At 54.8% G+C, this 12976-nt stretch overlaps 1 protein-coding gene and 1 long non-coding RNA gene across 2 annotated transcripts; both read left to right on the top strand.

The window, feature by feature from the left end:
* Positions 1 to 624: 624 nt before the first annotated feature.
* On the top strand, positions 625 to 4094 carry LOC308344260. The gene is made up of 3 exons (XR_013966975.1): positions 625 to 800; positions 2341 to 2566; positions 2686 to 4094. It is a non-coding gene; the product is annotated as an uncharacterized lncRNA (long non-coding RNA).
* Positions 4095 to 6861: 2767 nt separating this feature from the next.
* On the top strand, positions 6862 to 11390 carry MVB12A (multivesicular body subunit 12A). The gene is made up of 9 exons (XM_080805606.1): positions 6862 to 7035; positions 7125 to 7223; positions 7354 to 7450; positions 8509 to 8635; positions 8967 to 9086; positions 9162 to 9268; positions 9500 to 9561; positions 9894 to 9950; positions 10149 to 11390. Exons 1-9 carry the CDS (start codon positions 6946 to 6948, stop codon positions 10209 to 10211), a joined length of 822 nt encoding a protein of 273 aa, XP_080661732.1. The 5' UTR covers positions 6862 to 6945; the 3' UTR covers positions 10212 to 11390.
* Positions 11391 to 12976: the final 1586 nt, after the last annotated feature.

The following is a 12976-nucleotide window of genomic DNA, read 5'->3' as shown; positions in this document are numbered from 1 at the left end:
ACAGCTTCCTTCCTTCCTTCCCGCCCGTCTCTCTTCCTCCCTCCTTTCCTTCTTCCCTCCCTCCCTCTTTCTTTCTCTTTCTTTCTTTCCTTCTTTCTTTCTTTCCCTCCCTTCCTTCCTCCCTCCTTCCCTTCCTTTTTCTTCCTTCCTTCTCTCTCTCCTTCTTTCTTTCTCCCTCCCTCCCTTTCTTTCTCCCTTTCTCTCTCTCCCTTCCTTCCTCCCTCTTTCCTCCCCTCCCCTCCCCTCCCCTCCCCTTTCCTCTTTCTCTATCCACTGGGAATATTTGGAGAGAGCTTCCTTCCTCGCTTTCTTCCTTCCATCCTTCCTTCTTCCTTTCCTTTCCTTTCCCTTCCCTTCCCTCCTTCCTTTTAACTATTTACTTACTTATTCGAGAGAGAGAGCACAAACCAGAGGGGAAGAGGGAATCTCAGGTACCAAGGAAAGCAGCGGCAGCCCCAGCCAGTGGGGCAGCTCCCCGTGCCGGAAATGCACAAGATAAGAGAATGGATTCTCCCTATATCGATATGGGGGCCAAGTCCCAGCAAAAGGCCGGGGAAATTATCCAGGCAAGCGCAGTGCCCCTATGGGATCCAGACGATGGAGTTTCTCTTTCTGGGCAGGAGGCAGAGAAAATGAGCAGCACCGGCACACACCCCACCCTCTGAGAGCACCTGCGTATGGGCCTCAAGGTATTCGCCTTGTAGAGTGGATTCTTCTAGCCTCTGGGAGGCTTGGCCCAATGAGGAGGGCCCAATGAGGAGGACCCCCTGAGCATGCGGCCCTGGAAATCGATAGAAAAGGTACAGCAAATTCTTTTTTTAAAGATTTTATTTATTGGAGAGAGAGAGAGACAGACAGAGATAGTGAGAGAGAGCAGGAGCAGGGAGGAGATGGAGAAGCAGGCTCCCCTCTGAGCAGGGGGCCCTGATATGGGGCTCGATCCCAGGACCCTGGGGACATACCCTGAGCCGAAGGCAGATGCTTAACCAACTGAGCTGCCCAGGCGCCCCAAGAATATGGAGAATTGGAGGTTTTTCCTTCTCCAGTACCAGAGAACATCCTGGGCACAGACATCCTACGAGGCCAAAGTCTGCAGACCTCTAATGGTGAATTCTGGAGGCCAGCCATTGACACAAAAGAGGGGTACTGTCAAATGTTATAATTCCCAAGGGGCCTAAAGAAAGAGGAGAGATGAGTCAAGCACTGCACCAAGTTGGTATGGGACACCTTGCCCCGGTGCTTTCAACAGCTCAGTATGGCCAGTAGAGAGAATAGATGGCTCCTGGCGGATGACTGAGACTTGAATAAATTGTGGTCCCCCAACCATGTGGCTGTGCTCAACCCTGCCACCCTGCTCACGGCCCTAGGAGTGTATCATGCTGAGCAGGACTTGGCAAATGCCTTTTCCAATACACCCCTGGCCACTAGACACAAGCTCAGTTCACCTTCATGTGGGAGGGACCCCAGTGGACTTCTCAACTGCTTCCCAAGGCTACCTGCCAGCCCCACCGTATGTCACAGGATGGATGGTAGCCCAAGACTGGCCCCCGTCCTCCCTCCCCACATCCGTAAAATGGGCCCGTTACACCGATGACGCGATGCCGACATGTAAAGATCTGTCTCTGTTCAGGGACGCTCTGCAGACTTTGCTGGGACATCTGTGGGTGGGAGGGTGTGCGGTGAACCTGCGGCAGACTCAAGACCCGGGCACCGCCATGCAGGTTGAGCCGCTCACGAAGGGAGGGCATATCCCTGTAAGAACTTCTCTGCCGGGGCAAGGGGTGGGTTGAGAGCCTGTCCCATCGACTCACCTCTGCCCTGGTTTGAACTCCCACTTTGACTAAGGCGTGCTGACTTGTGGCAATGGGGCACCCTACCTACCAGCCCACGGCATCTAGAAAGGAGGGGCTGCTAGGCCCCATGGAGGAGCTAGAGCCTCCAAAGATCCCCACCCCTATTCCTGTAGGGAGCCTCTGAGGCCCACAGGGAGTGAGGGGCACTTTTCGGCTGATGCCTGGCACGCAGAATGTTCTAGTCGGGGTAGCCTACCCACGTGAGCTACCATTGTTAGGCAGTTTCACACTGACACCATCTGGACGGAAAAAGGAACAAACCACAGCCTCCAGTGGGTTCAGCTCAGAGCTGGTTTGGCCTATCACTCAGAAGCCTCGTTAACCCTTTGCACTGATAGTTGGGCTGTTTTAAAAGGATGAACCCCAGGGCTTAGACAAGGAAAGCTGAGAGGTGGGCGATCATGAACAAGCCTTTGTGGGGTCAGGGTATGTGGGAGGACATCTGCGTTCACCTGCAGGAGACAGAGGCATCCTCATTATCTTCCAGGTGCTGAACCCCGACCCCGGGCTCCCGAAATTCAGAGAGCTGATGCCCCAGCCCAGGGAGGAGGCCTGGCCATCATTCTTTCAGCAGATACCACAGACTGGGTACATAGGAAGAATGGCCGCTGTGGCACCAGGGCGGGACGGTGTATCGCCAAGGATTGCCCTTGAAATCCAGTGACTTGGTTAACGGAATACCATGTCCTCTATGTTCTAGAACAACACCCCAGGTAACTGCCAAAGGAGTCGTCGTGGGCCATCCACTGGAGGTCCCAACCAGTAAGGCATTGCCAAGTTTATTATGTTGTCCCTTTCCCGCTGACGGTTCTTTTTTTTTTTTTATTTTAAGTTCATTTATTAAGTCATCTCCACACCCAGAGTGGGACTTGAACTCACGACCCTGAGATCCAGAGTCACACGCTGTACTGACTGAGCCACCCCTGAGCGAGGGCTCTAACTGCGGTTTGGTTTGTGAGGTCCATGCATCTGGCCCAAGCTTTCCCCTGTCACCGAGGTGCAAAGCAGGCTACCTCCATTAAGGGATTAGAGACACTGAGTATGATGTACAGAAATCCTCATCAAGTGGACAGTGATTGGGGTCACGTTTTAAGGGTCATGATGTGCAAGACCGGGCAGAAGAACAGGGAATGGAGGCTCCAACTCCCCGCTCAGCCATGAGCAGCACGGTTGGGAGAAAGGAAGAATGGACTATTAAAGCAGCAGGTTAAATTGCTAATAGGTAAAGCCAGCTTGGCAGGGTGGACGATGGGACTGTTGCAGGCTTAAGGCATTGGAATCATCAACCCACCACCCCATCTGCCAGCCTGGGGACCCCTGGCAAGGCACCCAGTCCCGCAAAGCTGTTGGGAGTCTCCGGAGACAGCGATGGCCCTGATTCTCGCTGGGACCAACGTGCTGTGCTGTTGAGGACACCAAGCCCCATCCCACCGGGGAGAGGCGTTATCTACTGGCACTGACAATGGGACGTCCCGCCGCGATGGGTGAGGTACTTCAATCTTTAGTCTCCACTGGGATCCTGTTGTCCTGTTATTAAGCCCGATCTGTGGGATCCCACTAAACCTGGAATGGACCACACACCCCAGAAAGAGGGGAGAACTCACAGATCCTGAGCCTGTCCTGCCTCTCGTCCTGTCTCTTCACATCTCCCCCGGCCAACAGATCAGGCCTGGTACGTACAACCCAGCCAGGTTCCTAAAGCGGCAGCCACATTAACAAGACTCTCCCATACAAGTTTCTACTATATAGCTGTCTTTTTGGCCCTAGACTTCGGCTGCCCCGGGGGGTGTCCGGTCATGGGATGGGCACCCAAGGGAACTACCTTTCTACTGAGGACCCACTTGTGTGCCTGGCAAAGGAGTCAATCCACACTGGTGGGGATTCGGGCAGCCGTCCCTCTTTAGCTTGTCAGGATTGCTGTGGTGGGTACCACTCCTCCAGGGAGTGGAGCAGAAGGCACACAAGCAGTACATTAAGGAAGCATAAGCTAGGACAGGTGCTCCTAATTCAGCGGATATTACCAATACTGATCCAGAAATCTGGCCTATGGCACATCTCTCAATAACACTGGGCATGGGGGGAGGTGCCCAGGTGGCTCAGTCATTGGGCGTCTGCTTCTGGCTCAGGTCATGATCCCAGGGTCCTAGGATTGAGCCCCAGTCGGAATCCCTGCTCAGCGGGAAGCCTGCTTCTCCCTCTCCCACTCCCCCTGCTTGTGGTCCCTCTCTCGCCATGTCTCTCTCTGTCAAATAAATAAATAAATAAAAGCTTAAAAAACAAAACAAAACATTGGGCACTGGGTATTCTTTTTCTTTTGATTGAATAAAACAGGCAGTCCATCCAAAGGGTCCTAAAAATACCACTATCAGAGCCATAGGTGGCTTTACTCCGATTTGGGATGGGTTCATGTGGCTTTCCCTGGATTACAGACAGTAGAGGACGCATGTACCTCAATGTGGGGAACAGAAAAACAAAACAAAACAAAACACTCTAAATGGAACCAACCCAAGTACGCCAGGGATATGGGTTGGATGTCACTGTAACGTAAATCCAAATGGGACCCAATGATGGTGTGGCTCAAATCTTTGGCTTGGCTTCCACCTGGGTCGTTGGGCCAGGTCACCCTGGGTTCTCCCAGCAATCTGCTCTGTAGTAACAAAAGTTGACCGTCTCTCTCTCCTCGAGGCCAGATGGGCACGTTTTCCACTGGTATGATCGCTGGGCCACCATGTTTGTTCCCTCCATTGGCCTGGAGGAAGTTATAGTGCGCAGAGACACCCTTACTAAGTTCACCCTGTAAAGCCTTAAATGATAGCTAATAAAGCCTGTCCTACTAAACCCTGAAATATCTGTAATGAGAAAAGCAGTCTGCCAATTTGGGATGGACTCGGATTTATGACCGCCTTGTATGGAAGCACCTGCCCCATTATCCAAGTTCATACCTGATGAGTCTGCTAATGTATCATCTTCATTAAAGCAGAGGAGGACACAAGTGAATGTCCTCAGTGATCCCACCCCTGGCCTAAGGGACTTAATAAATGAGCAGTTTGGATCATGGGAGTCCTGGTGGAAAAAAATGGTTACTTATTTTGGGAGTCATTATCTCAATTTGTATTCTTTTTTTTTAAGATTTTATTTATTTGACAGACAGATCACAAGTAGGCAGAGAGACAGGCAGAGAGAGAGGAGGAAGCAGGCTTCCCGTTGAGCATAGGGTCTGATGTGGGGCTCGATCCCAGGATCGTGGGATCATGACCTGAGCCGAAGGCAGAGGCTTAACCCACTTAGCCACCCAGGCGCCCCTCAATTTGTGTTTTGTCTTGCATGTGCTTAGAATGCTGCTGTGGCATCTGCCTCCAATGTAGCCGGATAGCCACCAAGCAGGCCACCTCCATGCTAACTGAAACCCCCTTCTCTTTTTGGTTCATCTTTTCCAGGACGTTTGTTTCTTTTCCTTTTCTTTCTCTTTCTCTTTCTTTCTTTCTTTCTTTCTTTTTTTTTTTTTAAGATTTTATTTATCTGTCAGAGAGTGAAAGAGAGAGAGCACAAGCAGGGGGAGCAGCAGGCAGAGGGAGAAGCAGGCTTCCTGCTGAGCAGGGAGCCCCACCCGCTGGATCCCAGGACTGTGGGATCATGACCTGAGCTGAATTCAGGCAGACACTTAACCAACGGAGCCACCCAGGCGTCCCGGGGCATCTTATAGCCATTGATATTTGAATGTCCTATATTTTTCACATGTCACTAAGAACCCTTTTGATTCCCTGCCCCCTTCAACCATTGACACATATAAAACCCTTTTTTAGGTCACAGGTTGTATAAAAGCCAGATAGTAGGCCAATCCAGGATATTACAGAAAATGGAAAAATGTAGAAGAGTAGACAATACTCTGTTCCCTAATTTTTTGTATTTTCCCCTGTGGGGTATAAAAGCATGTTACCATATTAAGTACTTTCTATCTCATTGAAAAAAACTGTGTCTGAGAAGGATGGAGTGGGCAGCTATTAGACCTGAGCTGGAGGCCAGGGTGGTGACAAATAGGTCACACATTAGCAGCCTGGGGGCTTTCTTTGTGGCTTTGTGGCAGCAGGCTAGTCCACCGAGAACCACAGGTGCAGAACCTGTGGTCTCCTCTCCAATCTGTGCTTCAGGGTGACTGCCTGGGTTCATTATAATATATTTACATTGTGGCTATGACTCCCACCTCCTACCCCACTGTGGGGGAAGATGGCCACGACACTTCCGGCAAGACCCAGTAGAGTCAAAAACTCCCCTTCGCAACCGGTAGGAGGAATCCCTTAGTTGGAAACCTCAATAGCAGACCACCGTAGCTGTGCTCCTAAACATAAAAGGAAAAAAGACACCCCTAGCCTCAGGTCAGCTGCTATCCCTGGACCTTCCTGCTCTCCCACGTCGACTGTGTGGTTCTTAACAAACTGCTCTGTGCTTGCTACCTTCCTCTTGGCTGGCTTCACTCCAGCGCGGGTCCTCGGTCAAATCTTTCGTGGGGAACCCAAGAACCGAGACCTCCATTCACACAACTTGGTCTTCCCCCCCCCCCCCCCCCGTAACATGAACAAGTCTTCAAGTTACACAAGATTTATTGGCTCATGGTGGTCCGTATTTTTTGTTATTTAAACTAATCGCTGCATAACCCATGAAAGTTTACTTTAGGATGACTTTCTAGAACTAGAATTGCCTTTTTTCACATTTCTCCCTTAAAAACCCGTGTGTGTCTCTTGGAGGGGCTGATGCCGCAAGGGTTTCTGGGGAGCGTAGTTCTGGTTTAGCGTAAGCCAAGACTTCTAGCGCAGAGCTGGGATATTTCTGGCGGAAGTCGCTGGAAGAGAGAAGGAAGCAACGCAATTTTCCGTAAACGTCGCTCACGGGCGCGCCTGCGCGACGCACGGGGACGTGACTGCACTTTCCCACGCGATTGGCCAGCTGTCTTCCGGGCACGCGCAATCGGCTCTTTTGGCCCCGCCTTCCTTAGGGTAGTCTGGGATTTGTAGTTCAGACTCTTACCCGAACTCCGCGGCGGTTCGGCCGCAGGGAGTTGCGAAGCTGTCCCAGCCTCCGGCTCTTGTCTGGGAGGATGGATCCAGGACCCGGGACCGACACGGCGCCGCTGACTGGCCTGGCCTGGTCGTCGGCCTCGGCGCCTCCCCCGCGGGGATTCAGTGCGGTGAGCTACGTTGGGGGCCCGGGGATTCGTGGGGCAGAGGCGGCCGAGTCGGGGTAGGAGCCTGATGCTGACTCTGGTCTCCGCCGTAGATCTCCTGCACCGTGGAAGGGACGCCCGCCAGCTTCGGCAAGAGCTTCGCGCAGAAATCTGGCTACTTTCTGTGCCTCAGTTCTTTGGGCAGCCTAGAGGTAAGAGGCGCCGTCCTTCGGCATCCCCCGGGTACGCCCACTACCCCGTCCTCTTGCGGGGCCCTACGCCAGGCGCGCTGTCCCCGCTGCAGAGTGACTGTCGCTGTGTCCTCCCCTTCCTCCCCCTCAGAATCCGCAGGAGAATGTGGTGGCCGATATCCAGGTCCTGGTGGACAAGAGCCCCCTCCCACCGGGCTTTTCCCCGGTCTGCGACCCCCTGGACTCCAGTGAGGCCCGCGTCCGAGGCTGGGGGTGGGATGGGGGGCCGCGTTCGGGTCCCCGTGGGTAGGACCAGGGAAGGGTGGAGGGACGACAGGTGCTTGTTTTCCGAGCCACGACCGCGCACTGGGTGATGACAGACAGGGCTGGCTGTGGAGTCGAGCCCTGTTCTGGGGCGGGGCCACATGCCCTGCCCTGCGTAAAAATGTGCGGTTGGCACAGCCTCTGACCTAGACCAAGAGTTGTGACCCGTTTCATTACTGTTTCTGCTACATCTTACACCGTAGCCAAGCCGAACCACGGGTCATTGCCAAGCCTTTTCCTTTCCAGGCTTTTGCACACGGTTTCCTCTGCCTGGAGCACCCTTCCCGGACTCTTCCCTCTAGCTATTACTTGGTTCTCCCCCAGGTCTCTGGTTAGCTCTCCCCACCCCTCTCCTCTGGCTCCTATAGCCGGGGCTGTGCTCCCAGCCCTGACCCTCTGCTGCTTTCCAACCACCTGGCTCCCCCTGCTTCGCGCTGTGACTTGTCACGTGTATTTGACTCTCAGGATGTATCTATGGATATTGGAGTTGGCAAACTTTTTCTGTTCAGCTCAAGATGGTAGATATTTTAGGGTTTGCAGGCCAGATAGTTTTGTTGCCCGCCCCCCCACAATCCTTTATAAACATGAAAACCATTCTTAGCTCATAAGCCCTGTAAAAGCAGATTTTGGACTTCTTTTGGCTCATGGGCTGGAGTTTGCTGACCCCTGGATTAGAGGACGAAGGAAAAGTGAGGTTTGCAGGCCAGGATGGGCATTCAGTTCTGTCTGATTTCATAGCTGTCCACCCTTGCTCTAGGTGCCCATAGTCACCCCATGCATGCTTCTCCATGTCACCAGCTCCTAGAGGCTACATGGAGTCCCCTCCTTTGGCTATACCATTCATGATTTAACCATTGACCTAAAGCTCTCCAGGGAGCTGCTTTAAACAGTGCCCTGGCGAGCATCATCCTGGAGCCATCTTTGGACCCTCTTCACTGCTTCTTCCCTCTTCTCACACCCTTGCCCCCCTCCCCACTCCCAGAGGCCTCTGTGTCCAAGAAGAAACGCATGTGTGTGAAGCTGGTGCCCCTGGGGGCTGCAGACATGGCTGTGTTCGATGTCCGGCTGAGCGGGAAGACCAAGACGGTGCCTGGATACCTGCGAGTAGGGTACGGCCACCCCTAGCCTCTGGCCTCCTTTGCCGTCCAGCTCCCATATCTGCCCTGCTGACCCTCAGGGACTCTCCTGAGGCTTCCTGTGCCTTCTGTCACTTCCCTGTGCCTCAGTTTCCACAGGTTAAATCCGGGCTCATTGTATCAGTCTTGTAGGGTTCTTGTGAGGGGTGCGTTGATGAGTCTGAAGCTCACAGTACGTGCTCAGACCCAGCAATATTAATTTGGATGTTGCTCAGGGTGTGGGCTAAGACAGAAGGCAAATCCCCCAAAGGTCTGGGGTCATCCTCTTGGGCCAGGACCCCTCCCTACTTCTCTCTCCTCCTAGGGACATGGGGGGCTTTGCCATTTGGTGCAGGAAGGCCAAGGCCCCAAGGCCGGTGCCCAAGCCCCGAGCTCTCAGCCAGGACATGCGGGGCCTCTCCCTGGACCCACCTGCCCAGCCCAGGTGAGTCCTCAGGCTTGGGGATGGGGTGGCCGTGGGGGGAATTAGGGCTGACCTGTGCTGTCCTGCCCCCATCAGTAAGGGTGGCTTTCCAGAGCGGACCCTGTCCAGGTTAGGCTCTCGGGCATCTACTCTGCGGCGGAGCGACTCCATCTACGAGGCGTCCAACCTCTACGGCATCTCAGGTGAGCGCCGTGCAAGAAACCGAGGCACTGGGGCGGGGTAAGACTGGCTGGAGGTGGGCTAGCCAGGAGGGGGTGGGGTCAGGGTTGGAAGCCGGCTTGGGCCTCCCCAGTTTTTGGCAAAGACTGCAGAGAGCTTGGGGCTTGGGAAAGGGCCTCTCTGGCTGGGGGTGGACCGCAGGCAGGCCGCACCCTCCTTGTGTCTCAGCCCCTACCCTTACCTGCCTTCCTCAGCCATGGATGGTGTTCCCTTCACCCTGCACCCCCGGTTTGAGGGCAAGAGCTGTGGCCCCCTGGTGAGTCTCTGCTGGGGGATCCTGGGTCTGCGCCTGCCAGTTGCCTTCCTAGGGGTTCAGGATGCAGGGAGGGAAGGAGGGTCATCTGTGTACCCAGTAGCCCAGCACAGAGGCCAGTGTTCCGGGGTTGGAGGAGGCTGGAAGCCAGAGGGTCTTAGTCCCAGAATGGGGAATCAGGCGGGACAACTGGATGCTGGCGGCAGGAGGCTGTGGCAGCAAGGATGAGGGGATGTTCAGGCAAATACTGGGGGGTGGCCCTCCTTGAGGATGAGGGAATGGGGTCCCGGGGGTTAGGGTTCCTCCCGCAAGACTGACCCACGTCTGCCCACCAGGCCTTCTCTGCCTTTGCTGATCTGACAATCAAGTCGCTGGCGGATATTGAAGAGGAGGTGGGTGTGGGGCCCAGGATGGGGTGCTAGGGGACCCCCACCTTCCTGCTACCCAGTTCCCCCAGCCACACCCCATCTCCTGAGAGCTGGAGCTCGCTAAGCCCCTAATTGTCTTTATCCCCTCACCATTCCTCAGGCACCACTGTGCCCCCCTCACTCACTCTGTTCTCTCTTTCCCGCTGCTCTGCTGCCCCCCAGTATAACTACGGCTTCGTGGTAGAGAAGACTGCAGCCGCACGCCTGCCCCCCAGCGTCTCGTAGCTCTCGGTCAGTCCCAGGACGCAGCCCCCCACCCGCCACCCCGGGACCAGCCGCCGCCCTGCCCCACAGCATCTTGGGAACCTTGGCAGGGCAGGGCGTTCTAGACCCTCAGCCACCGAGGGGAGCCACAGCCCTGGAGAAGGAACAAGATCGGTCTGCTTGGTGATGGGGTCTCTCGCCCCCTGGGCCCTGCAGGGCAGGTGTGGGGGCTGGACGGAAACCAGTGCCTTCAAGTCATTTGTGTCAAAACTCTCTGGTGCCTGGAGGCCACGCGGGCGTCCTCCCGGCAATAAACACCATCCTGTGCCCACCGTCTGGAGTCCCGATCGTGGCCGCCGGTCCTCTGTGGCTCACCGTCTGCCATGCGCACCCAGCACAAGACAGGGCAGATGCCCACCCAGTAAGCAAAATCGAGGAGAGGCGGCAGCTCCACTGCCACGGCCAGAATATGCGCAGGGGCAGGGAACAGGCTTAGCGAGTGACTGAGCGGGCCCGTAGATCAGAGCAGCCCCAGTCCCCCCCTCTGACACTGCACGTAGCAGGAGTAACAGTTTCGGTTACGTTTGGATTGTGGGGAGGGGATCAGATCCCCAACACCCGATGTGCAGTGTCTCATTTGGTGTCTCCACACCCTGGTAGGAAGGCCTAGTTTTGGCATCTTACAGATAGGGAAACTGAGGCCGGGGCAGCTGAGGTCACAGCTGAGATGTTCTTTTTTAAAAGATTTTATTCGAGAGAGAGCGAGCATGAGCAGGGGCAGGGGCAAAGGGGCAACCAAACTCCCTTCTGAGCACAGAGCCGGATGCAGGGCTCCAGCCCAGGACCCTGAGATCCTGACCTGAGCCGGAGGCATACGCTTAACCAACCGAGCCACGCAGGTGCCCCCACAGCTGAGATTTGAACCCAGAGCCTACTGTCTTCACCTTCAAGCTCTTCTGTGTGTCTTTTTGCTCTGCTCTGCGGTGGATCCATTCAGCCAATTCTCCTAGTTCGTAGTAGTTCCGTTCTGTAACATTGCAGTGAACGCTGAGTTAGGGAATACTGGATTCCACAGCGAATACGGAGGTAGGTTCCTGCAAGCCTTTAGTCACCTTCTTGTCGAGCAATCAGTCCGTGACCTTGTTTGGTGTGTGTTTCAAGACGCCTTATTTAATACATACGGCTGACTGGTTAACATTGAACTCCCAGCCGTCCGCGCTCTTAAGTCAAGTCTGAACAAAGCTCATCTAACACACGTTTTCTCCAGGAGGCACATCCCAGCCTTCTTGCATTTGGGGACACTAGACAGCACTAAGCACTGTGCTTGGAGACATTTTTCTTTTTTTTTTTTTAGATTTATTTTTATTTATTTATTTATTTATTTACTTGAGAGAGAGAAAGAGAGCTCACCAGCGGGGGAGAGGGGCAAAGGGAGAGGGAAAAGCAGACTCCCTGCTGAGCAGGGAGCCCAGCGTGGTGCTCTATCCCAGGACCCTGAGACCACGACCTGGGCCAAAGGCAGCCGCTCAATTGACTGAGCCACCCAGGTGCCCCTGGAGGCCCTTTTTTTTTTTTTTTTTAAGATTTTATTTATTTGACAGACAGAGGTCACAAGTAGGCAGAGCAGCAGGCAGAGAGGAGGAAGCAGGACCCCTGCTGAGCAGAGAGCCTGACGTGGGGCTCTATCCTAGGACCCTGAGGTCATGACCTGAGCCAAAGGCAGAGGCTTAACCCACTGAGCCACTCCGGTGCCCGCCGGAGACCTTTTTAAATAGCAAAACTGCCGTGCAAAAATGTGGAAAATGTGCCACTAGATGGACCTTAAAAAGGTCACCTGTTCACAGTCCAAGTTGAAGCAAGATGGCGTCCCACTTCAATGGGGGCCGTGTTCCTCGGGGATTCACATTTCCAGAACCCTGCTCTGTGCGTGTCCCTGAGTGACCATGAAGTGCTACAAGCCTTGGTTTGAAGGTGGCAAATCAATCTCGGCCAGCGGCACTCAACAAACACGGGATCTGTGCACAGTGGGGTGGGCCGATTTGTAAATGAGTGATCCCAGGCTCACACCATTTTTCTCCCACACCCGCATTTCTTCCTTTCCTGCTCTGTCCGCCCTAGGTCCCCATAGCGGCAGGGTGGCCCAGGCTCTGCTGCTGTCAGGAACATCCCCGGATCTCTGTGGCTTAGAAAGGCTAAGGCTTCTTTCTCTTTTGTACTGGGTGCCCATGGCAGGACAGCAACAGACTGCTGGTCACAGTCTCTGAGACCCGCCCAAAGGGGCTGCCCCTTCTCTGCTGTGACAGCAGGGCCAGACTCAGGAAGCTCTTGCCCTGTCAGTGAGATACCCTGGGTCGGAAGTGCCTCGTCAGAGCTCTGCTCACAGATCACCGGCCAGAACTCGCCCCACTGGGTCCCCCGCAGGGGTGTACCACCCGCCCAGCCACTTGTGGCCTGTCCTGGTCTGGGGTCAGAGGGAAGCAGAATGGTCCTGTCCTGGAAGTCTGAGGGGAGAGACAGCAAGCTGTCCTGGACAGGGGGGCAAGGGGAGACTGAAAATGTGCCCCCTCCCCCATATAGCTCAGCTGCCTCCGGAAAACTAGGCCTTTGGTGCTGAGACATCTCCCCACCTCTCCGCTCTCTGGGCGCCTGTTGGGTCCCGCCCAGGCTGCTCTGGCGCCGGCCGTGGAATCTGATCTGGCCAAGAAGCAAAGGCTGTTTGTTCTCCCTGGTCACCCTCTTGGCCACCCTGAAACCAGCTCTGGATCACTTTCCAGGGCATCCGTGGG

This window comes from Martes martes (genome assembly GCF_963455335.1).
Source record: "Martes martes genome assembly, chromosome: 1".
Taxonomy (NCBI): Eukaryota; Metazoa; Chordata; class Mammalia; order Carnivora; family Mustelidae; genus Martes; species Martes martes.
Note: the sequence above shows the minus strand (reverse complement) of the source record. Positions and strands in the feature narration are given on the sequence as shown.

Bases quoted from the DNA above. Each gene is read 5' to 3' on its own strand.
- MVB12A (XM_080805606.1), top strand. From the start codon at position 6,946: ATGGATCCAGGACCCGGGACCGACACGGCGCCGCTGACTGGCCTGGCC. The intron at 7,036-7,124 runs GTGAGCTACGTT...TCTCCGCCGTAG, and splicing joins CCCCGCGGGGATTCAGTGCG to ATCTCCTGCACCGTGGAAGG. The intron at 9,951-10,148 runs GTGGGTGTGGGG...GCTGCCCCCCAG, and splicing joins TGGCGGATATTGAAGAGGAG to TATAACTACGGCTTCGTGGT.